Source organism: Rhamphochromis sp. 'chilingali' (genome assembly GCF_963969265.1).
Source record: "Rhamphochromis sp. 'chilingali' genome assembly, chromosome: 7".
NCBI classification, from domain to species: Eukaryota; Metazoa; Chordata; class Actinopteri; order Cichliformes; family Cichlidae; genus Rhamphochromis; species Rhamphochromis sp. 'chilingali'.
This window is the reverse complement of record NC_137934.1, coordinates 18,447,977-18,473,024: the sequence shown is the minus strand read 5'-3', so window position 1 is coordinate 18,473,024 and position 25,048 is coordinate 18,447,977. Positions and strand designations below refer to the sequence as shown.

Genomic DNA, 25,048 nt, shown 5'->3' with positions numbered 1-25,048 from the left:
TACAGGTGGCAATATTTTTGCTTTCTTCTGTAATTGTTGTAAACATTTTCTTGGACTACGAGCCAAATGCAGGACATCAGAGGCAGGTGATTGGTCAAAATCTAAATCCTTGTTACCAGTTTGAGCTCAAACACAGGAGGTCAGTCAGTGAAGCGGTCAGCGAGCAGCCAACTGCAAATTTAAAATGTGAAAAACAAGCTGTTTTAGCTCCTCCCCCTTTGAACTGACATTCTTCTGATTGGCTGCCTCTGACAGAAATGTGTAAATAAACCCATCTTTCTTTCTCCCTGTCTGTCAGCGAGAAAGCGTCTAACATGAAGGACACCGCAGAAGTAGTTAAGGCTGCCCTGGACGAGACCGACCGCGCTCAGAGCATCGCCATGGACGCCATTGAGTTGGCCCAGAACAACACCAAGGGCACCATGGACCTGCTGAACGCTGTACGGCTGACCTCAGTGATGATGCGGTTTGATTCAGTGACTCCGTTTACTGTTTCGGGATGACAAAAACAGCACAAAGTTCAAGAGATGGAGTCGTACGTTGTTGCCGTTTTAGAACGGTCTGCCTTGTTTTCAGTAACAACTGACTTTAAAAACAATATTTCAGTCAGGAAACGCTCAGCTTTGATTTAGTTTAATCACAGTGATATAAAAATGTTTTATTGCTGTCGGGTGTTCGGACGTAATATTTTTATTTTAAAAAGCATTTTTAGTCTAAGCTATTAAAAATAAACATAAAAAAATAACAAATTAAATTAGAAACTTTGAAAAAATAAAAATAATATAGCAAACAAAAGTTGAATGTACGTAAAGGAAACTGACTTACTAATGCCTGACAACGCCACCCACAAAATAAATTATAAAGATACAAAAGGTATTCAAGTTTAACTAAAATTAAACTAAACTTGAAAGATTGAATGAGCTCCAAAAACTTCCTGAAACTGAACTGGATTCAGAAAAAATATTTACAACTAAAATAACCCAGTTTGGATCAACAAGTCACCAGCTACTTACCAATCAAATCTCTGGAAAATAGCCATCCCTCAGATCTGTGGATCACAGGAGGGTCCAAAGATTTTTAATAGCATCTGAAGTCTTTAGCTTTCCCCGATGATCATCAGTAATAAATATAGATGTTTAAAGATAACTTATTATTCTATATGAGTTCTGTGACCTTATATCTTATGCTATAGTTGGGTTTCCTTCCTGGCATTGAACAGGCTAAACTTTAGCCTGTTTTTTTTAGCTGTGGTTGGTCAGAAGCTGCCAGCGCCACTCCTTTCATGTGAACACACAGGAGAAACTCTGGCTTAATAGGGATGAGATGCAGGTGAAATTAATGATGGTGGGATTAGCAGAAAGAGTATGAGGCAAACCCTGAACAGTTAAAAAGAAGAAGTGAAAAAGAAAAGACAAGATAAATCTGTGCATTTGTGCGTCAGGTGGAGTCGGAGACGGCCAAGTCGGAGCTGAAGCTCAGTAACACCACGGGCCGCCTGCTGCAGCTGGAGAGGGAGGTCGGCCTGCTGAGGCAGAACAACCTGGAGATGGAGGAGATAATGGTGTCGACTGAGCAGACGACGCAGCAGGCCAAACAGGACGCCGACGAAGCAGAGCAGGTCTCACAAACGCGCGCATCCGTGTTGGTTTGCATGTGAATCCACTCCTGCTGCAGTGCGTTTTTTTTGTGTGTGCAGGAGTTCAATGAGAGGCTGAAGGATAAATTCGCTGAGGTGGAGGACCAGGTGGAGGTTAAAGGGGAGTCGGTGCAGCAGGCGAAGAGGAGGGCAGACGAACTGCAGCAGGAGGCCATAGAGCTGCTCAATCAGAGCAGCAGAAAGCTGGAGAGACTCAAAGGTGAACACTGTTCAGATAAATGTATAATAACTCTGTAGTTTTGTCTTCTGTTCTTTTAAATGAATGCATTTCTAACAAACAAGAAGGGAGTTTGCTCTCTTCCTGTTTGTTTAGATCTGTTTCTTTTTACATTATTGGATCCTCTCCCGTTAAAAAAATACACAGAAGCACATGAAATAATCTGCTACGAACCAGCCGACTGATCTTGAGTCAGTTTCTGAAGTATGATCAGATATATAAAAATTAAGAAAAAAATATTCCACTTGTGCAAGAAATTTAAACTGTTAAAAAAGACAGTTTTGTTTTTGTGTGGCGTTTTCAGAGTTAGAGGTCTCCTACGTGGACAACCAGCGCATCCTGGAGGCCAAAGCTAAAGAGCTGGCCGAGCTGGAGCAAGCCGCCCGCAACATGCTGGAGGAGATGAGCCGCAAAGTAGCGCTGTACAGCACCTGTTTGTGATGAAACCATCGCCGCCTTTGACTTTATTGACAGTGCCAAAGTGTCTGACGTACTGCTCCTACATGCCTGCTCCTTTTACGGCTGTTAAATAAAAACACTAATATATTTGACGTTGCCAAAAAATGTTTCAACGACAGAAAAAAAGCTTTAAAGCTGCCAAAGACCGTTAGAGTATTAAAGTAAGGAGTCCAGAAGGAAAGAAGCCATCATGACCTCGAAGCCAATATACCTGCATACGTTACTACAATCTGTGTTTAATTGTAACTAAATATCTATATTAAAAGGATTAACATTTCACATGTACTTAATAATCCAAAGATATCACTTGGACATGGCGCCTTAACAACCAGCCAATAATAAACCCGACTACAAGAAAAACACATGTCAGCTGGTCTTGTTTAATCTTTTGTGTTCTGGTAAAAAAAACAAAGAACACTTTTTTCCCTATTATAAATAAATAAAGACCAGATAAATGGGCTGCACAGCCACAAAGCCTGGAAGACTTGATGATAGAAGCAGCTGAATTACAAAGAAACCTTGAGGGAAAGCTGTGTCTGCACTTCTTTTGATGATCATAGTACAGACAGTTGGGTCTGCAAACATACACATAAGTGTTAGATTAAAACAACACTGTGTTTAGTTTACACCCAGGTTTCCAAAGTGTCACTACTGGAAGCATGAGGTGATACCAGGACCCTACAGAGGTCACACAGGTAGTCCATATATATGTTCAGATGTCAGAAGGTTTGCTGTATCTCGCAGCACAGTCTTAAGAGCAGGAAGGAAATTCCAGGAGATATGCAGGCACTCTAGAGTTACTCTACAGCCTTCCAAGAGGCCGCAGAAAGCCCCGAACCTATCAGCAAGCCCGCTATCTGCTCCTTTGTGCAAAGAGGAACAGGATGAGCAGAGCCAGAGCTACAAAATGACCTCCAGCAGGACAGTGGTGTGAAAGTCTGATCAGCGAGTCGGAAACAGGCTTCATGCTGGTGTCATAAAGGTGTGACGCCCTCTAGTGGGCCCCGCGCTTGCTGCCCAGCACTGTGGAGCCTGATTAATATTTGCCATAGAATACCGCCCCTGATGCCCTGAGAGCAGGTTTAGCCTGTCAACGCTTGCCTGCTGTAAGGCACCTGTGCCGAGCTTCTAAAGTGACTCGACTGCCTCTCTTGTCCCTTCAAAATTTGCTGAATCTAAAGCATGCATCACACAGAGTGAAGAAGATGAAAAACTGCAAACAAAAAGAGACATTTAATTTGCATTACTTATCAGATCTGCAGACATTTCAGTTGAAACAAATCCTCATTTATGAAACAAACATTAAATCAAGACATCTGTACACGTGACGACAGTACAACACAGGCTGAACTCCTTAATTACAGCTTTCTTTAAGAGGTCCATTTATGGAGCTGTCCGAGTCCACAGGACCGACTCTTCGACTCTCTGCGAGGAAAGCGGTGAGCAGTGTCATCGTGCAGCACCTTAAACAGCACAGCAGCATTTATGTGTTTTATTAGCACAGTAGTTTAAATTGTAGATATGTGTGTTCATGTGAAGCTGCAGATTAGGCTTTATTATGCTGTCAAGGGTAAAAACTGAATTCTCCCCACCACAAGACAACTGAAAGATATTTCTGTGATACTGTTGAGAAACAGCAGCGCGGTAAGGCGTGGCGAGGCAGACTTTTCCACCCAGAAAATGAAGGAATGATCCACTTTTAAAGATCTGGTGTAAAAGGAGACTTTGAGCTCCAGTATAAGTATTTTCAGTGGTCATGGTTCTAGTCCCTGCTGCGGGGGTTGTGTGGAGGCGGAGCTCCTTCCACAGGCGCCGAGCTGGGAACCGAGAGCAGCTGACCGCCGTGCATGCGCTCGTTGACGCGCAGCTGGCAGCCATCCTGCAGCATGCGGACAGCTATCCTCGCTATGTTGCGTGAGTCGTCGAGCCCGGAGTGAGGACGACCTTCGTACGTCAGGCCGAGTTTCTCCAGCATGGTGCTCAGCTTCGTCTGAGTACGCGGCACCTGGAGGAAGAAGAAGAAAATATGGCTGGTTAGCAGTGGAGACCTTTTATCATAGAAGACATTAGGACATGTGAGAAATAGCCAAATCTGTGAGGAGGTTCATGGACGGGACATAGGAAGGCATGCAGAGGGTTTAATGACTGAAATGAGCTGGAACAGTAAGAATACAGTACTGTGAAAAAGTATTTGTTCCCTTTTGCTTTTTTTTTTTTTTCTTTGGGCTTTGATGTGTTGCTATTTGAGATATTTTAGCCTGCTTCACTTTGCCAGACAGGTTCTATTTGTGATTTCTTGATTCCACAGGTCTTGCAGTAATCAGAGCTGGGTGTGATTAATGAAATAAGGGTGCAGTTACTTTTTTTTTTTCTTTCTTCCACACAGAGCCAGGTAGCTTGGGATAACTTTTTCCCCTAAATAAATGAAATTATCTTTGACTAATATTAAAATTAGTTTTAAAAATCTAAAACATGTAAGCGTGTCTGTACAAAGCCGTAAAATGTACCTTGTAGAAGTTTCCGTATGACTTTCTTATGTTTATCCACTTCTTTGCAAACGGAGGATATTTGATTCGGCTGACCCGACACTGGATGTTGAGGAACTTGCTCATATCCCACGACCTGTGGACGATGTTAAAGAAACGGCGCTGTAAACCAAGTGAGGAGAAGAAAGTAAACATCCTGCAGAAGCTTTGACGTGAAACCCACCCGTCAGTCAGGATGGCGTATTTGTATTTTGTCCCGAGTTCCCTTTTCTGAAGCCACGACACAACTCGCTGCAGGACTACTGGGAACGGGTCTGCTTCTTCGACCATTTTCTACCAACACAACACAGAAAAATGAGTAAATGACCCACACGTGTAATGTGATAGTGACGTGAACTCAACCGACCTGCGTTATTCCCGTCAGCTTCACACAGAAGTCTGAGAGCTGTGGGTTAAGCTCAGGCTTCACGTACTCCTGAAAGGTGTCCACCTGTGCAGAACATTAGAGGAACATCATTATTAACAACAACAGAAACAACAACAACAAAAGACAACTCCTGATTTAAGTCACAATCTTTACTAACAATCTCCAAGGTGTGCGTGTTGATGAGAACCATAGGGAACTCAATGATTTCGTGGAGGAAGTCTGAAGGATTGTCCTCTTCACATGTGGCTTCAAAGTCCACCACACAGATGTAGTCGTAGTACGTGTCGGTGGGGCCTCCCTCTGCCGCCGTCTGCATCAGCTTCTGTTTCTTATAGTGGCTCTTCAATCTCTTCTTCATCACATCCTTCACTCCTCTGCACACACCAAGAGAAAAACTGTTTGGTAGAACACTTCTAAGGGACAAGCACGAGTGTTTGGTCCTCAAACATTTATTAAAAACTCACCGTGTGTCGAGCTTTAACTCCGCTAACTTGATCCGAAGCTCCTCCTTCGTCATGCGGTTGATGTGGCCGTTGGCCAAAGCAATCTCTTTGTACACCGGATGGCTGAAGTCACCCTTCGACTGAGACGGGGACACCTGAGGAGCAGATTCTCCCGCAGGACACAGCCTGCTGCTAGGCTTCTCCTGAGGAGGAGACGTGTGGGTCGTTATGTGTCAGAAAATGATGTAACTCTACAAATTTGGCCATCAAAAACACAGAGAGCATGGATCAATGGTTTGTTTGGAGGAACAGATCATTTTAGAGTGAAGTCCAACAACACATCAGATAAGATTATCTGCAAAAGAAAGTAGATAGGTCTGAGTATTTCAGAAACTGCTATCTACTGGGATTTTCCCACAAAACCATCTCTAGGAGGTAAAAGGAAAATAGGCAGACTGTTCAAACTTAATGCAACCATGCAGAAGAGTAGGAAGGTCAAGTGTACAGAAGAGCATCTCAAACCTAGAAGCAGGAGACGACCACACTGGGTGCCTCTGCTGTCCTCTAACAGGAAACTAGTTCCTTGACCATGACAGTGAGTTCTCTGACCTCACATGGCCTGCACAGTCACCAGATCTCAATCCAACAGTCGCATCATGGATGAGCACCCACTGTGCGATGCTATCCTGATAACTTGGAGCAAACTTCTTGTTGATTATGTGCCTTTAAGAAGTAACACTGAAGGAAAACGGGGTCTAACCCGAGAATAGCGATCTCTTTAGCTTAAAAAAAGAATAGCTCAGTCAATTAAAATACAACACGACAAGATGAAGTACACAGAGCAAAAGAGAATCGGGGTCGATTTGCAGGGCTCACATTAACAAAACACTGTGATGTAGCTCCCGTCTACTTCAAATATTTTAGTATTAATTACTCCAATACAAGAGTAACTAAAAGTAACGCGGTTTCTAGTCATTTTCATCAAGTCGGCACCAAAGAACCCAACGGGACATATCTCTCACCAGCCTGTCTTTGGTGTCAATGAACGCACCAGCCAGTTTACTTCAACGCAAACAGCGTTTACACGGAGCAGTGATTCTGCTAGCTCACCCACCTTCTCCTGGTCCTTCACGCTGGACGTCTTCACATTGTCCTCCTGGCCGTGAATGTTCTCCTTGTGTTCGTCCATTTAAAGCTGAGGTTAGTCCAAAAGTTGCTCAGATCATTTGAAAACAACATAAATTGAAGGCTAAACCAGGTCTGCTGCTGCTCCGGCTAGCCTCAACACATTAATGGCTGAAGCAGCTACCGCTAACACGTTCAGTTAACGTCAGATATTTCGCATAAATCAACCACGGGAGTTTTTTTTTTTTTTTTCAGACAGTAAATAATAAGGTGCCTTTGCTAAACCCACATAACAGCACTGAACTTTTCATTTTCATGAGGGGGACAGTTATGACAGCTTCCGCTTTGCGCCAAAACAGCAGCAACAGCGCTCACTATCGCCACCTGCTGCTGCGGATGAACGCAGCAACAGGTGTTTTTTTGTTTTTGTTTTGTTTTTTTTCACCCAGGACAGGTGAACTCAACTTTAATGTCAGAATTTCTGAAAATAAATTTAAGAGAAATACTAGGATTTGAAAATCATAAATTTGCACATTGTAATCTTTAATTTTCGTAGCTTGAATTGAAGTCCTTTTCATGTTTTCAGCACTCGGTTAGTAAACACTCATAGTCTGTTTTTGTTGGGTAAAAAAGGTAATTTACTCTATTGGGAATACAGTGTAGCTAGATTTGTAAATAGATGCAGTAACTTTATGTACTAATAATGTAGCTGTTATCTATTACAAATCACCTGTGAACCTACATCGCTAGTATTATAAAAATGTGTGCAATTATTTAGCCAGACCTAACCAGCTGCACATTTTGTTTGTATTCCACTAGAGCAGCTTTGCATGATTCTAAATAATCCTTATTTATGTTTATTGCAGCCCAACACTTCATCCTCTGTCCAAAACAAGCTCCCTTAGTACCGTTTAAGCAAACTTTCCTCTGATTGGCTGTTAAACAGATTGTTTAAAAGTGGTTGGGGATATATGCCAAATATGACCATATTAGGAATATCCACTTTATTTCACATCATGCAGAGCCAAGAAAAAAACTGACACCAGACATTTGAAGCAGTCTGAAGCCTGAGCTGCTGGTTCACAGGGATTACTGATGTATACACCGACTTCATTATCAGACCTGCTTATTATGAGCATCCATCACTGGAACAGTGCAAATAAAGTGCTATGAAAAAGAATTATGTCCCTTCCTTAGTTTTTTGCGTATTTATCAGAATTCATGGTTCCAGCAGTAAGAAAGGCAGGGTACTATCTAACTGAATAGTAAATTTCTAATTATTTTAGTATAGTTGCCGTATATAATTAAAAAAATATTTGAAGCAGATATATGTAATAAAACTAATTAGAGATATTTGGAGGCAGTGCTCCTGTTTGGCCGCTAGTTGTCACTATATCTCTATTTAAAGCCACAAACCATTGATGTTTTCACTATACACATCTATACAGTATGAACCCTTTGTAAGCCTTTGTAAGGGGAAAACACTTCACAAAACATCATCGCCAGAGGTCAGCAAAACCAGAAAACTGGAAATTCTGGCGCTGTGCAGCTAATGATAACTGTAAATCCCGGGTGGGGCTGCTGCTGCTTTGATTTGACGTTTGTCTCTGAGACAACAGAATGAAAATGTCTGTCTTAATGAAAAGCAATAAAGGACACCTGGCGTTCAATTTAAGATCCATCTGTGCCTGCAAATCCTAAATTACTTCCCTTTGTTTGCCTGCACTTGAGTTTTGCAGAAGATTCTAATGGATTTTTAAGCATCCATGAATTTAAACTGAAGACAGCAGTGAAATTGAATGCAGTTAAATCAATGTCGTTTCTAAAAGCTTATCCAGCTGCTTTAAGTTGAAGTGATTTACACCCTGGTTTATACATGTATTCCTTAGGAAGCTTGCAGAGCAGTATGATCTTCACAGTTGGATTACATCTTCCATAATCAATAAGAAGCTCAGATTTTTTTTTTATTTTAAAAAAAGGCACCTTGATAGAAAAACAATGATTTATTTTATCATCTGAAAATATAATACCGTAATAATACAGTTATAGAAAACCCATAACCAGAAACTAATGCACAGAAATAAGAAAAGAAAAAGACAAAGAAAACGCACACACACCATGAACTCAGAGCTTTGGAGAGGAGGTACACGTCTCTCCTAACAGAGATAGTGTTTGAATCGGTTTGCAAAAAACATCAAAGATGAGCTTAGGTTTCATAAAAACCTCCATATTTGGCTTTTTTTCTTCTTCTTAGAATAGAGAAAAACAGAAGGACACACAGAAGAAGAAAAAACAGGCTGCACTGAAAAGGCATCAGTCCTATTTTTTAACCCCCTCGTCATCATCTTCATCACAGTGAAATGGGGTCGGGGAGCTACATTTTTCACTTCCCTCTGTCCAGTCTGCGATGCTGCATTCAAGTCACGTGTGGGAAAGCGGCTATCGCTGCTGGGAAACATGCTGCTTTAATGTTTGAACAGACGCTTATTTCAAGTAAAAAGAGAAAAATCTTCAGCCTCTCAAATCTTCTAAATATCAGAACAGAGCGTCTGAATGCTGCCATGTTTTTTTTCCCCCTGGACATGAACGCAGCACAGCATCAAAGGCTTCACACACACATACACACACACACACATTGTAATTTGTTCTGATCACCTCTCCAGAAAAGGCCATCTAATGATCCAGGACTTAAAAAGTGAAGCCTGCATGTGATCACCTGTCAACTTTAAACAATTTCAAATCGGCATAATTTCACCTTATTTCCCTCCACGTGCACCAAACTGCATCACGCGTTAGTGTTCTCTCTACATGTGTCGTGTGAGAAAACAGGCTCTGCTTCTCAGCTATCTCTTGATGTTAGTACAAGGTTTCCCTTCTCACTGTTAGAGGCTTTAAAAAGCTTTCAGAAGCAACAGTTACCTGAAAACACAAACATCATAACAAAATAACCACAAAACACCAAATTAACAAGAGATGAGGCAGTTAAGCAGCTTTCACTTCAAAACAGGCAGCCTGACATTTTGGGAAATAGTCACTTTTTTTTGTTTTTTTGTTTTGGTCTATTCAGTGTGAAGTTAGAGCCAGAGGACGGAGATGTTGGCCAACTATAAGACAAGTAACCAGTCCCTGGTGTTTTTGAACACATTAATCAAATCAGACGTGGTGACCAGCAGGTGAGTGCGACAAACAGGTAAAAGAAACTTGGCGGTAACCAGCAGGGAGGTAAACCGGCTTGTTTCAGACAGAATGAAGCAATGCAGAGATGCTGTCTATCTCTATGTCCCGCCCCCAGCTTTAACCGTTTCCATCTGGGAGCCTGTTAGGAGTAACTCTTGATTCTTTTACCTGAACTGAGGAGTTTCTGTCATATTTCAGGCTACTTCAGACTAAAATGACTGTGTATCTATCAGAAGTTAATGAAGTGGTCTCTGGCTGTACAGGAACGTATTGTCTAACAGCCTCTTTATTGATTACAGATGTGTCAAAACTTGTCATTACAGGAAATGTGGAGATCGTTGAATGTCATCTTAATGGGGAAAGAGTTAGAGAGGCCATCGTTTTGTTGCCCAGTAAATGACGGTGTATCTGATCATTATCTTGGTAAAGATGAAGCTGTGTGCACATTTTAAACAATTTTTCTCGTTTTACTGCATTTGTAACAAGAACTGTGAGGAAATCCGTTCAGCGCTCTGGCAGGAAACGCTGATTGGGAGGGTCGGAGCTCTGGACCAAAACACCAATAAAAACATAACTTGCAGGAATGTGAACATTTTAAGCTCATTTTGGACAAAAGTCTCCTGGTAGGTTTAAAGAAGGGCTTTAAAATAACTGCATGAAGTCGTTTCCTGAGCAGCGGCTGCTGTGTTCTCAAAGCACCGTGACCAAGGGGCCGCATCGAGGATCAACTTTGAGATACATAAGGATTATTGTGAGGATTCAAAGATACACCAGAAGACTGAACAATAATAATTATGGATCAGGGAAAAAAAAAATCAAGCAGTTGAGGTGAGCAGAATCATGAAGCTAATTCATTAAATTAACGCATAATTAGGAGTATTTTTTCAAATTTATAATCATTTAGTTACTGTGAGGTCAGATTTGGGCAATAAAAATGAAGGAGGGCGATAAAAGCAGGTTTGGGCATCACTTTTCACTGCAGCTGCAGCTTAAAGGTTTCATTTTCTTACAGCAGATTTCTTTCACAGCACGTCCATTAATGATCTCTCCCGGCTCTAGCTGCACATCTACCATCCAGACTTGAACCTATTTTCCAAAATGTTTAACTGTTCCTTGAAGAAACACAGTACAGAGACACACGAGTAAGTGCACAACGCACACGAATACACAGATTTACACACTGATAGAAAACAGCTTAAAACAATGTGCAATCCCAGACTTCAAACTGTCGCTTTGAAGAAGATGCTGAATTTAAAAAAACCTCACATAAATACAGAACAGCAGCGAGAGAGAGGCGCGGTGCGAATGAACCTTCAGGTGGATGTGTGTTTGTGTTTGTCACAGCGAGCTTGGTGTGCACATTCAAATCAGGTCCACTGGACTCATAACTGACAGTTTGTGTGGAGGTGGTGCTCTAACAGAAACGCATCCCTTTAAAGGACAGGAAAAAAAAATAACGTGTTATTCCATGCCCTGATGTAATCCCGCTCATTTATATTTAGACTTCAGTGTGTGTGTGATGCCGGTGCCACCAGAGTCTCCTGGTGACCAGATGAAAGCAGCTGAGCCGATTTATCTTTTGTTGGCCCTGCAGATCTGCAGCAGAGCAGCCACGTTTTCATGTGTGCACCTTCAGAGAGTTCCGGTTCAGGTCTTGAGCGTTTATGTCCGTTTACGTGTTCTTGGTGAGGCTCAGAGCCTTAAACCGAGTCACCGTGGAGCCCAGAATCATCGGCTCATGTAAGGCTACATGTTGATTTCCTCCCCACACCGGTCTCAGTGCGGGAGGAGCAATCGTTCCAAAGCGCACTGCAAATGTTCCCAGTTCTTCCACAGCAGCGCTAGCAGGGACACGCCCACGCAGGTGAGCGCCAAGTGGAGGCGACTGCGCAGCAGCGGGGCGGTGAACTTGGCCGCAGTGGACACGCACACCAGGATGACGGTGACGATGGCCAGCATGATGTTGATGCACTTGCCCAGCAGCACTTTGGCGTCCGTGTTTTCCAGCTGGATGGTTTGCTGCTGCTGCTGCTGCTGGAGCTCGAGCTTCGACACGCGAGTCTGGCACGACTCCAGCACCTCCTACGACACACACACACACACACACACACACACACACACACACACACACACACACACACACACACACACACACACACACACACACAGAAAAATGGTTAGAGATCAGGGAAACTCTGGAGAGCAGTGAGTCACAGCGAAAGGGCAGCAAAACTGGATCGTGTATGAACTTCAGCTGCATTAGAAACAAGCGCAAGAACGTCCGATTAGAAATAGGAAGCAATGGAGGGACTGCTGTGGCTTCAGTGTGACATGTCATGAGAGACATGTCATCAATTAATCATTTGGACGCTCAGAAATTTGTAATTAAAACCTCCCCGAAGTGAAAGGAAAAGATTCAGATTAATTATTTCTCCAAAATGCTAATCTTCCAGTGATATGAATGGAGGGGGCTTCTCTCTCCTTTAAGCGTTCTTGTAGCAAACCCATTAACCACAGTGAGCATGCCGTGTGGATAGGCCTGTCGTCATCCTGGCAGAGACCACTTTTACCAGGATAGCCTCAAATGATGAAGGTACACTACGCAATGACCTTTCCCACTAAGGGGTCAAACTCGTCTAAACTGAACACTGTAAATAAGGCAATAATACATTAGGCCTTTCAATTAAACTTACAATTTGAGTAAGACATTGGTTACTTAAAGGGTTAATCCTAAACTCTAATCTTAATCAGCCGTGTGCTGTGGCAGTGGTGGGGGTTTATGCCCAAACATAAGTCACCTGTATGTCCCTGGCCCTCTCATAGGCCTGGTAGGCCACCTTCTCCTCGATGCTGGCCAGCTCCTGCTTCAGATTGCTGGTCTCGTGCTGGTGCAGCTCCGTCAGGTCATTCAGCTGGTCCTCCAACCGCTCATACCTGACAGAGAGAAACACCCACAAACATGCAGAGTAGGTGGAGGCGGAGAGAGCCAAGGAGAGAGAAACAATGCATTATTGAGAGTGTGTGGGCACGTAACAGTACAGCAGTGTATCTGCTGCAGCCGAGCTGCTCAGAGCATTTGCCCTTGGTTGGGGGGTTTACGTGTAAGCTCTGCCGGCTATTTTTAGGCTTTTAATGATGGACTCCTAAACTGTCAAAAGCTCTCTAAAGTTCAACAGCTCATGTAATGACAACGTTGGCTCTGTTAGGATAGAAATGCTACCATTACTGAAGCACCGAAGTGTGAAAACATCTTCATCCAACAATTATGCCACAATTTTACTTAATACAGATCAGTGATCCTCAAACCTTTTGCCTTCTGAGCAAAAAACCTCTGCTAGCATCCCCCGGTTAGCTTCAAAGCAATGTGCAAACCGCTTTTATTTTGTATTTCGTGTTTATAGTCGTACAAATCGTTGTGCAAATATTCTTGTGACATGACTGAAGCACACATATTCTGACAATAAAAGATATAAGGAAAAAAGACCCTTCCACAAAACAAAAACAGCATAATTTGTTGAGCAGAAATATTTTACACAGTATAATATTTCTCTTATCTTTCTCAGTTCAGTGTTTTATTGGATTTTCTGATTTAATTCAGAGCTCAATAATACAAGTGATTTTACAAGTCATAGTTGTATGAGGGGCGTTTAAGGTGTTAACACTGAACTGTTGCTCACTCAAAGCCCGAGGGGCTGACTTTATACTAATGGGTATATTTAAGAAAGAAACATGTGAGTCTGTGCTCTATTATCTGTAAAATGTTCATGGAAGAGTATTTAACCATCATGTGTGGGTAACAATATTCTCCTCTCCCAGAACAACACAAAATATTCTGTTTTGATCTGTGACGCAAAAAAGAAACACTAAAAAAAAAAAAATCTTTCCACAGTGAGAAACAATCTGCCCTCAGTACCAGGGAAGAAAAACAAAGAACAAATCCTCTAAAGCTCCTTATAAGCAACCAAATGTCATTTTATTTTTCTTGCACCTCAGTTTAGGAGATTTTTCTTTTCTTCAAATACTATATTTTTGGCATTTCTCATTTTAATGCTGGTGACAGCGGAGATGTGAAGCATTTAAAAATAGTACTGGAGCACACAAGCTTTCCCCCCTAAAACCTCCCTAGAAATCACGAAAAAAAAAAGAGTAAAAAACTAATAAATATGTCAAGAATTTTTTTTTTCTGGGAGAAAAGCCTTCCTTAGACTCGTGATGCTGTGCTCACCTGTATCGCTCCTCCTGCATCACCTGCGTGAAGTAGTTGTAGTCTCGTTTAAACTGTGTGTTCAGAGTCTCCATGTCCTCTGCCAGCTGCGTTTGAGCATCCCTGATGTCCCGCACCATGTCCAGCACCTCCACTAGGCGCCCGCTGGAGTCAGACCTCCCTGGCCCCCCTGACTCCACCCCCGATCCTCCTGCCGGGTTCCCGTTGGAGTCAGCGGATGCAGACGTCCCGGTGGAACACTCATCGTCGCTCTGGTACTTGGTCGCCTTGGCTACTGTGGTAGCGCTGCCACTCAGACCCCTCGCGCCGCCCTCCACCTGCAGCCCTGACCCCGTTTCCATAGAGCTTTTCAGGTGAGCGATGTTGTCAGCGCTGCCAAACTTGTTCCTGATGAGGTTAGCGAACTCCCGCGGCTTACTGAAGAAAAATGGAGGTGAGAGCGACACGCCGGGCCCGATCGTCTTCACCTTATCCAGTGCCTGGTGGCGCCCGGTGGTGCTGACGTCCCGCAGGCTGCCCTCCTTGCTGTGAGTCCCGGACTCCTTGCCGCCGCTGTCTTTCTGGTTGTGCTTCCCATTGGTCTCGCTGTCCTTCATGCGGCGGTGGTACTGCTCCAGCTTCCTCTGCAGCCGACCGATGGTCTGCGCAGACTTCTGGTTCTTCTTTTCAAACACCTGCCGTATCCGCGACACCTGCTGCTTGTCGGCATTGTTCATAAGCTTCAGGTACTCGGCCACGTTCTGGTCCCGAGCCGTCTGCTCCACCTTAATCTGCTCCGTCACCTGAAGGCAGAGCCAAATGACAGATGTGAAAACAGCTGCTGAAGATTTAAAATCATTTAAGCATGCATGATACCAGCGCTTCTGATTCTTACCGACACCCCGATTTGTTCTATGAGTTTGCTCATCTTTCACACGGGTATGTTAGAATAAAATAATGCTGCATGAATACTGACAGCAGCCCTGTTTGTCTTTGAGCTCACTGATACTAATTTAATTTGGCCCCGCACTTCTGATCCCTAATGATAATTAGCCACGAGAGGAGACGTTAACACCTGCTTTTCTTTGCTTGTGAAGAAGTTATCCTGTGTAAACAGAGCTGGTCTTAAAGGCATCTCTAAACCTCCTCACACGGGCGTTTCCTCAGAACAAAACAAAGTTCCTCCAAGATTTTTTTAGCCTCCTGTTGCTAAAGGGTAGCAGTCAATGCGCCCCTCAGTCATGTGATCGAGTTTATTCCAACCATGGAAAGTTTAAAAATTACCATCTGATACTGATGCTACAGATCAAACTGTTTTCTCTGGTCTGCTTTCATTCACTGTATTTGTTTCTTTGTGTATATTCCTGACTGGGAGCAGCAGTTCATCACATTGTAATAATAATTTCACTGTTAGGTTATTGTTGAAGTCTCAAACTACTTTTGCTTGGATAAACCAGTGAATATACAGCACGCAGCACGAGTTCAGCTTAGTCTCTACAGTTGTAAAACGTTGATATTAAAGTGCAGGATAAGCCTCTACTGTGAAAAACACTTCTAATTTCTAAAGACAGGACTGAGACGGACCCGAGTCGATTTTTTCTTTCCCCGTCGTATCAGAACTGACATTTAAAGGACATTTAGTCCATTACTGGATTTAAAAAAAGCTGCTTCTGTTGCTTCATGTGTCACCAAACAGAGCTAAGGAGATATTTTAGTTTGTCTTTTACTCAAGTGTGGTGCTTGAGTTCTGAGTGCCAATGTGTCCCATGTGTACCCACAGCTTTTCAAATTAAACACGATAAATTTACAGACACACACTGAAGCAGGTGTGCAATGTTTTCCTTCTTACCTTGAGGATCTTCTGCTGCAGGCTGTCGATTCCCAGCGGTCCTTTGGTGAAATCCAGACCCACGCCGTCGTGCCCAACACCGTCAACCACGTCTAGGTTGGACTCTGAGCCGCCGCGGCGAATGGGCACCGGGATGCTGAGGACATCGCAGCCGCTGCGCTCCGCCTGCAGACATAATGATCTGATGAGTGTATATGTTTTTATTTTTTGGGTTGGTCTGTACAATATAAACACAATGACGTGTCAAAAACCACTGTGCTAATTTGTCTTTCATATGACCGACTGGGCCATTCATGGCTTGAAACCCAGAGGCAGACAACAAACTGCCATTTCTGATGCCACAAATACTCTCCCACTGTTGATAATATCCGACTGAGACTAACATTTACTGAGAGTTGGATAATGCTGCATTCAGACAGCATTTCTCAAGTGGAAGTGATGTTAAAAGAAGCTGATGAGACACAGATTTTTACATATTTTATACCCAATACTCATACTGAGCAGGTATATTAATCTCCATGGTTACCACCTTAGTTTGTAATGATATCTGTGGGACTGCAGTAAACCAGAAAATCGAAAGTTTGACCGTCACAACTAGAACGGAGAACTCAAACTCGGCTTCATTAGGAGCAAACATGCCAAGATTGTTGAGGTATAGAAAATGAAATGGTTCAGTTTCAAAAAGAAATGTTCTTGTTGCATTGCACATAAACTGTTTCACAAACAAAAAACAAAAGTGCAAAAACTACTAGCAAAAATTTGGCTAAAAAATAAAAAGATCTTAGCCCGTGTAGGCCCATACAACCCATCCTCCTAGCATGAAATTGGCTGCACATAAAAACCTAAAATTGCAAATTAACTAAATTGCACTCAGTGACGACCTTGATTTAGCCATTTCCTCAACTATCATTAAACTCGCCTCTGCTGCTCCATTACATTGAAATGTAGCTTGAAGGAACCTATTCTGATCTAGCTGCACGCCTCTTTTTCTGGGGCTTTTACTCCTCTGTGGCTCCATCTCTCTGCTGGTGTGTGATATCAAAATGAGGCAAATTCTATTATCTGAAACACACACTCTACACATTGTAAAGCAGTACTCAGAATACAGGCTGACCTGTAATTGCCTGCCCTCAGCATCAGCTTTCCTTTTTATATGCCATTTCCTGCTAACTAGCTTGTATGCTTGCAGCTGCAATAGAGGTTCGCCAGTTTGGCCACAATTTATTAAGAAACCGAAATGTGCATATCTGCGGGCTTGATTGAAATGAGTGGCCTGTGGGTCTTGAGTTTAACACATGAGTACACTTGAGTGACCAAAGTTATTTAATTAAATCACAAGTTAACTGGTTCAAAATCTCTGTACACCTAAATGTGTAACAGCTTACAATCCCCATCATCCTCAAATGAAGGTCAGTTGAACTTCGTTGCGATTCAGTAAAGCAGTATTCACAGCTGAGAGACACACTCTTTCCAGCTTGTCCTGAGTCTGCCCCCATGTCTCCTCCCAGTTCAACATGCCTGAAACACCTCGCCTCGGAGCCCCGAACCACCTCAGCTGGCTCCTTTTGATGCAGAAGAATAGCAGCTCTACTATGAGCTCCTCGTTCTTTCTCCAAGGCTGAGCCCACACACCATTCAGAGGAAGCTCATTTCCTCTAAATTCTTTCAGTCTCTACCCACAGCTCGTGACCACGGGTGAGGGTAGGCATGTAGATCAATGGTTAAATTGACAACTTTGCCTTTGCATTTGGCTCGCTCTTTACATCAACAAACCAGCACAGTCTGCATCACTGCAGATGCTACGTGATGACCTCGAGAGACACTGGAACTTGTGCTGAACCCAAAAGAGCAATCCAGCTTTTTCCTCCAAGTCCAAATCCACCTAATTAACCCTGGGAGGCCCAGCCAGAACAGGCCGAATGGGTCGATGCTACTGTGAGGCCACAGCGTGGAAGTCAAAAGTTGAGACTTTGGTGGTCCTATACAGGGTACTCAAGTTGACTCATCTCATGCAATAGCAGTTGAGATATTTCAGTGTGAACAAAAGCGGTGGGTTAAATGACCAGCAAATCGACAGCATGCCCCGCAGAGCTGGTGCGCCGGCGTGCCTAAAATTGCTGTTGAAAAGTACAAAATTGCCTCATTCAAGAGACCAAATGAAAACTCTCATAAGCATTGTGCTGACATTTAAAACTAACGAGGCACAAATGCACTCTCTGGAGAAAACGGCAGACATTGTTCAGACCCTGCAGACAACTCAGGCTTTGAGGCAAAACTCTGCACTAAAAAAAGAAAGAAAACCCGCCGACTGTTGTACACCACTGATTTAAAATGGCAGGTGGACTTATACAATCTCAAAAAAGAAAGAAAACAGATTCCTTTCATATTCTGTCTGCCTTGTGTTTAGTGAGCACACCCTACCATGTTGGCAAAACAAGAGGATCCTTATAGAGGTGCGTACTCAGTATGTAAGAGGCTTTGTGTAGTCAGTGTCAGACTGGAGGGCAGGAAGGCAGGTGATGGGACATTAAAGCACTCGTAAGACCTCACAGTGGTCAGTTATGGGAGCAGCGAGAGCTCCAAACAAGCAGCCCCCGGTGCCTGAAAATCTACTCTCTGCATTGACAAAAGCAGACGATTATGTAAGGCAACCTAAAATATTAGTATGTGGTAACTCTAGTTGCCACGGCAGCAAAGCGCACACACTGTCAGACTTGGCTCTGAAGCACACACACACACACAAACTGCTGACATACCCCGAGGGCGGGTTTTGTGCCTTTATTCCTGTTGTCTTTGTGTTACGCAAGCACAAGCAGAAGACATGACACTGTAATTGTGTCCTGTGACCTGCAGCCGTGCGGCCAAGTCAGCAATCATTAGCCCGAGCAGTGAAAAACAGTCCTACGGTATGAAACAGCAACGATTATCATCATTCATGTTATTGAATCGATCTTAATGAAACTATTCTTTGTGCTACTCCTGAGTACAGATGCAAACGCCCTCAGAACATCACACATCCAATCAGAGGGGAAGAAATACAGCCAGAACAAAGTTGTGTTGTAAATAAACTGATTTAATTGACACAGAATAAAGAAAAAAGTGCCACTAGTAACCACAGCCTTTGTGAAGGGGGGCATTCTAACACCGGCAGGGCGTAACTCCCGTGGTTGCAAAAAGAAGCCTGGATGTATAGCAGTCTACGAGTTAACTACCTTTGATCTGTGACCTCACTAAAAAATTTCCTGGAGCCAGATTCACCAAGGCGGATTTCCATAGACTTCCATGATGTTTTTACCTGATCTCCTCTGTTTTTTAGGGAAATTTAGTGTTCATTGAATGGAAACTAGGGAGAGAGCAAGAGGGAATAACATGACAATGAAATGGTCTGGGGCAGAGTCGAACTGATATTTTAAGACCAAAACAGCACCTTCCTGTTTACTAATCTCTTGGGTACGGTCGGAAGAAGCTGCCTTGAGATGAGCGTGCAAGAATAGACTAGTCCAGCACTTGTAAAGTCAAGTTTCTACCAAAATAATAATAATAATTTCACACACCGCTGGTCTCCTGCTGGTTAGAGGAACTTTGTTTTTTGTTTTTTTTTAAAAAGTTGTGATTGCTTTGGTTGCCATATTCGCCTGTAGTTTGCATAGAAGAGGCCGACTTGTCCGCAAACACCAGCTACTCGCTGAGAGGTAGTAAAACTTTGTCAAGTGCAACACAAACGTTCGCCTTCAAAGCAAAAGTTGTGCGTCATCAGTGTAGCCAAAAGGAGAAAAATGGTCTCTGTTTTCAGTCTCACTTTTGACAGTTTCACTAATACCCGCTGAGCAAAAATTATATCGTCTGTGAAAACTACTGACAACCAAAGCAATCACATGGAGGTTTTTGGGGCCATTCATCTCTTTGCAACCAATTTCACAGCAACTGTTATCAACCTTCGACAACCACTTGCCAACCAGTTGGAGAGTATACATTTTTCCGTAGCAACTTATTGTTACTGGGGTGGTGTCACCGACTGTGATTGGATATTTAGTAACCAGTTTCACAGTAACTTCAATCAAACTCCAGCAACAACTCACCAACCAGGTAATGGCCATGGTTGCCAACTGGTTTCTAGGTCGGTGTGACTGGGGCCTTATGGGGTAAACAGCAGAAAAAAACATTTAAAATTTCTAACAGTGGATTTGAAAAGTTAATGACTCAGATTTATTTACCCAGGATTTACTGATGTGACAAAAAGGCTGCCAGCAACCATTGGACAACTTCCAACCAAGTTTCTTATCATCTTTGGATGTTTTGGTCAATCAATTTGACTAGTCGATGTCCAAACCTAACACTGGTCTAACTCTACCGAAAACACTAAAGCTGCAGACACACTGGAAGAGTTTAGCAGCAACATGGCGACCAGAGTCAATGGACAGCGAATGAGATTTCGCAACTTCAATTTATGGATTTTTCCAACTTTCAGATGAGTGTCTAAAGTGACTACCAATCAGAGTGGAAAATTCAGTTTATTGACATATGACCTGTAAATACATTAGTGGGTTACCTAGGCAACCTGAAATCTCCACGAGTGACAAGCCATTAGCTTCAAAGCGACAAGCGACAAGTAAATCAATTCCAGCTTCAGAATCTTTATAAAACCAGCCCCTGATGAGCTTCTAGGCTTAGGCTTTAGATTCAAGTCTTATTAAATACAACATGCTGTTCATTTTCTATATCATGGCCCCCGTAAATTAAAAAACTATGGCAATACAGGATATAATAATAATAATGTATACTTTAATGATCCCCGTGGAGAAATTCCTCTCTGCATTTAACCCATTCACTCAGTGAAGCAGTGGGGAGCCATTGGGTGCCCGGGGAGCAGTGTACCTACCTACCTACTGAGCTATCCCTGCCCCTAATATATACTTCAGGGTGGAGAGTCTCAAACGTACAAGTGTGCAGCATCATTCAGTTTCCCAGTCAGATCAACCACTTGCTAATCATATCTAGTATCAAAGATGAAGCAAGATGGCTATGGTGAAAATGCTCAAGGCTTTACTAACTTATGTTACGCTGCCCTAAATCATGACAAAATCAAAGTACCACAGGGTTGAAAAGTGAGTGGTTGAGTTGCATTGTGTAAATGTAGGCGGAAGATTTTGTAAGGAAACAAGAAAACAACAATTATCTGCAGCAAACTGCAGCCAAAAACATCAGAGAGCATCTAATGATCAGAACATGTAGAAGGAACAAGATAAAGGGCAACACGTTTTTGTAGATTTTCTTCCCTGCATCAGTGCAACACACACACACACACACACACACACACACACACACACACACACACACACACACACACACACACACACACACACTTACAAACCCTGCTCATATATCAGCTGGGACGCAGTAGATTCGAGTGTGTAAATCTACCAGAGCCTCCCGCTCAGCAGTCAACACACGTATTGGACTTCCACTGGAAAAGTAGGTCTGAGGGCGAGAGCTGAGAATTATTAACATGTGAACACACACAAACACACAGAGGGACAGAGAGGGAGGCCATGTGTCTGTTTTACAGAGCCGATGTCTGGTCACTGCTCGCCTCGTGACCCGGGTCTGCACTCGGGCCATTTAGATTATTATACAGATGGGTGAACTCTGAGCCAAAACACAGATAGCACATCAGGGTGTTTGTCCACGGGGAAATAAAACGAGGATATCCACATATTGACTTGTCCCAAACTAGGCAGTTCAATTTGTATCCGAGTAATAAAAAATAAACGGATGAATGTGAATGCAGAGATAATGAGTCTCCCATGGTTCTCCCTGAAGAGAACCACAATTTCAAAAAAAGCTAAAAATCAGATGTTGTGAGGAAGCAAAACAAAAACGTACTAATTTACATAAAATCTGTAGCTTCCTGCGGTGAAGACTGTAAGTCTCCAAGCTTTGAATTAGACAAACAACTATCTGTACGCACAGAAGCCCCCAAAAACACATCTTTTAAATTACAGCTTAAAGTGGAGACGATCAGTGACGGCCTGGGTAACTGTTTAATTCAGGGCTGTCAATAAAATCCAGTGCTGTTCCTGGTGTGGCTCAAGTTCTTACTGTGCAGGATCAGAAAAAGACCGACGAGTTGCTTGAAATATCCCATACATGGAGGTTTTGTGTCTTTATAGATCCGCTGTGATCTGCAAGTTCTCCTTAATGTGAAACTGTAAAAGTTTTTAATCATTTGCTTTGTAAAGGCCTGACTCACTGAAAATAAATGTTTGCAGATGCACTTCTTTATACTAAAACAAAGGAAAATAATGCTTGTTTTGAAAGATTACTGTGCACTGGTCTGTATGTGGCCTGTGAACTCAAATTAGTTTAAAAGCCCTCATTTACAGTAAATCTATCATTATGGACCAATCAGCATCTCAAATGTTCAATTCCATCTTTTTCATCACTGTAAAATGAATAACATACAAAAAACCTGCTAATTACAATTAAGCAGAAAAGAACAGATTAGGGTTGTGTGATTGGACAAATGAATCAGCCATCGACTACTGAGATGTTATTATTTATTTTGCTTCCTTGCTCATCTCTAAAAATTGAACTTAGGCGTTCTGTCTTGCACCTGTAAAGCTGTACTGTGCACTGGCTGAAATGTTCCTCCTTCCCAAATAAAAGATCATGGATCATTTTTGGGGCATTATTTCCCGAGTGGGTGCGCTTCTCTGCAGACAATCATCGGCTGTTAAACTGATGGGAATGTCAGTTTCATGACTAACTGCTCCAAAACGAAATTACTCAACAAATCAAGAGCCGGGTGACATGAAATATTAATGAAATTGAAAGTGGAATAAAAGCTTTTCTGACAAGTGTTGGACTGAGTATAACAAGTGAGAGGGAGCAGGAGTGAAAAGACTATTTACTCCCCTGATGTTGCTTAAAAAGTCTGGACCAAAGCATAGTGCTGACAGAATGATCCATTTTTTAAAGGCACAAAACTGATCAAATACCCAATTATATCCACAGATTCAAAGTCAGCAATGACTTTATTTATTACAATTCATCCACAGCATGCAACAATACACCAGCCACACATCAGCTGCACAGGCAGCCGGTGGCCTAGCTGCAAACACCAAACTCACAGATGTTGGCAGGAGACATTAATCTGCTGCTTCCACTGGATGAATGTTCACAAACAGTATTTAAAGATTTTAAAATCATTCAATTATCTTTTACAATGAAGATTTCTTTGTTTCCTTGGCAACACAGGACAACAAAAATAAGCAAAGAGAAAGAAAATTGTAGCAGCTATCAACCCAACTGTTATTTTGAACATCTGTATGGGCCCAAATATTACATTTCATGGTGATGATTTAATCTGCTGGACTCGTCCATTGAGCACTGTGACAGTATGCTCTGAATTTCATGCCAATCCATCCATTAGTTGTTGATTCAAGTTTAAAACGCTGAAATAAGGCTAATTTGTCATCGGATTACAGAGGACTGTTTTCATCCAACACATGTTTGACAGAAATCAGACTACAAATGTATACCTGCATATGCGTCTTTATGTGCAGGTATCATTTACAGAGATAAGTAGAAGGCTAACTATAAAAAACTCAACGCCTGTGTGTGAACTCTGGTGTGTTTCCACATCACTTTTCTGTGATCAAAATGAAAGATTAGGAACTAGAGTCAAAGCTCGTAGTGTGCACTTTATATTAAAAAAAAGGAGAGAGAGCGGGGCGGCAAGTGCTTCTCCACCACCCACAGCTCATCTGATGGAGGGACCTTGCCATGGGGAGACGGCAGCCTGGCACAAACACAGGAAATTGCCAAGGGAAACCTTTTCTTCTGCTGCTCCCTCTGCAGAGTAACAAGTTATTTATTCCTGCCTCCGATCCATCAATTTATTTTCCACTAACATGAGCCAGAGGTAGTCCAAAACGAGCAAATTATAAACACTCTGTCCCCCGTGAACGATGAAATCCTCCCCTCAGCTCGTCAGTGTGACTTGCAAACAACTGAAGTGCAGAGGTAAGACTGATCATTTTGCCAAAAACCAATCAGTGGCCGCAGATTGATCCAGCGCTAATCAATCAACTCAAGGCTGTTTGCAGGAAATGTGAAAGCCCCTCTGACCAGTAAAGATAAGCACTGCACATACATGTTATTAGTCAATGTCAGCAGGGTCACAGGAAGCCACTGAGCAATAATGACATCTCACCCTGACAATAAAGATTAATGAGCTGATAACACGTCTTGCTCATACAGTAAATGTTTGGAAACTGGGCCGTGGAATCGAGTTGAATTAATCAACAAATTGAAACAGCAACCATTCTGGTTCAGAATCAGAATCAAGTATGATCAAGCATGAGTTTGGTGATCTGCTCCACAATGTGATCCGTTTGGCTTTAACATTCACACAATTAAGGTAGCACTATCCTGTGAGGCAAAGTGTCTCAAACCCACCAACACTAATGAGCAGTCTGTATTTTCACATTAATATACCTGTAAAAGTTCTAAGTGAAACCACCTGTGCTCATATCTTGAATGTGAGGTTTTTAGCCGCTCCCACAGAAAGAGCTAAATAAAAGCTGTCTGCATGCAAATAAACTGCTTGTTTAATTTGCCACATACTATCAGCAGCCATCCCCTGCCCTTTCTTTTTCTAGCAGCAATACCTGCAGCATGCCTTGAGATAATATTAAAAGTTGTAAGATCTCTGAGATTACGGTGCTGGGCATAACCCTAATCAAGATAAACTCAGTGTGGTGGTGCCAAAACTGACTGTGGGAAATGATAAAAAAAAAAGAAGAAGATTTTTCTGGGATTTTTTAAAGCAAAATATAAAAAGTAATCACATTAATACATGACAATAGCTGTTAGCTGCAGTCCCAATGTTCAGCTAACCCATAGTGATTCAAAGATATACTGGCTTCATTGGACTTAAGCATACCTGTTGTTTTTTGCTTACCAGAAAACATCTGGTGAGCAAATTTAACAGACAGGGCTA

The 25,048-nt window shown here is 42.5% G+C and overlaps 3 protein-coding genes across 5 annotated transcripts in view; 1 reads left to right on the top strand and 2 right to left on the bottom strand.

The window, feature by feature from the left end:
• lamb1b (laminin, beta 1b) overlaps positions 1 to 3,458 on the top strand; it is a 31,938-nt gene extending 28,480 nt beyond the window's left edge. For both annotated transcript variants that reach the window (XM_080887804.1, XM_080887805.1), the window contains 4 exons: positions 299 to 440; positions 1,442 to 1,618; positions 1,697 to 1,856; positions 2,179 to 3,458. In XM_080887804.1, the coding sequence (XP_080743930.1) occupies positions 299 to 440; positions 1,442 to 1,618; positions 1,697 to 1,856; positions 2,179 to 2,315 (616 nt within the window). In that variant the 3' untranslated portion in view covers positions 2,316 to 3,458. The remainder of the gene's footprint in view (positions 1 to 298; positions 441 to 1,441; positions 1,619 to 1,696; positions 1,857 to 2,178) is intronic.
• Positions 3,459 to 3,596: 138 nt separating this feature from the next.
• On the bottom strand, positions 3,597 to 7,007 carry eri1 (exoribonuclease 1). Its single transcript, XM_080887806.1, has 7 exons — positions 6,804 to 7,007; positions 5,711 to 5,892; positions 5,404 to 5,620; positions 5,226 to 5,309; positions 5,043 to 5,152; positions 4,841 to 4,955; positions 3,597 to 4,338 (listed from the first exon to the last, which is right to left on the bottom strand). The coding sequence occupies exons 1-7, from the start codon at positions 6,876 to 6,878 to the stop codon at positions 4,096 to 4,098; spliced, it is 1,026 nt and encodes a 341-aa protein (XP_080743932.1). The 5' UTR covers positions 6,879 to 7,007; the 3' UTR covers positions 3,597 to 4,095.
• A 1,795-nt stretch (positions 7,008 to 8,802) lies between these two features.
• Positions 8,803 to 25,048, bottom strand: part of tmcc3 (transmembrane and coiled-coil domain family 3) — a 135,778-nt gene continuing 119,532 nt past the window's right edge. For both annotated transcript variants that reach the window (XM_080887815.1, XM_080887816.1), the window contains exons 2-5: positions 16,045 to 16,209; positions 14,217 to 14,998; positions 12,790 to 12,925; positions 8,803 to 12,073 (exon numbers count right to left, since the gene is read on the bottom strand). In XM_080887815.1, coding sequence (XP_080743941.1) covers positions 11,768 to 12,073; positions 12,790 to 12,925; positions 14,217 to 14,998; positions 16,045 to 16,209 — 1,389 coding nt within the window. In that variant the 3' untranslated portion in view covers positions 8,803 to 11,767. The remainder of the gene's footprint in view (positions 12,074 to 12,789; positions 12,926 to 14,216; positions 14,999 to 16,044; positions 16,210 to 25,048) is intronic.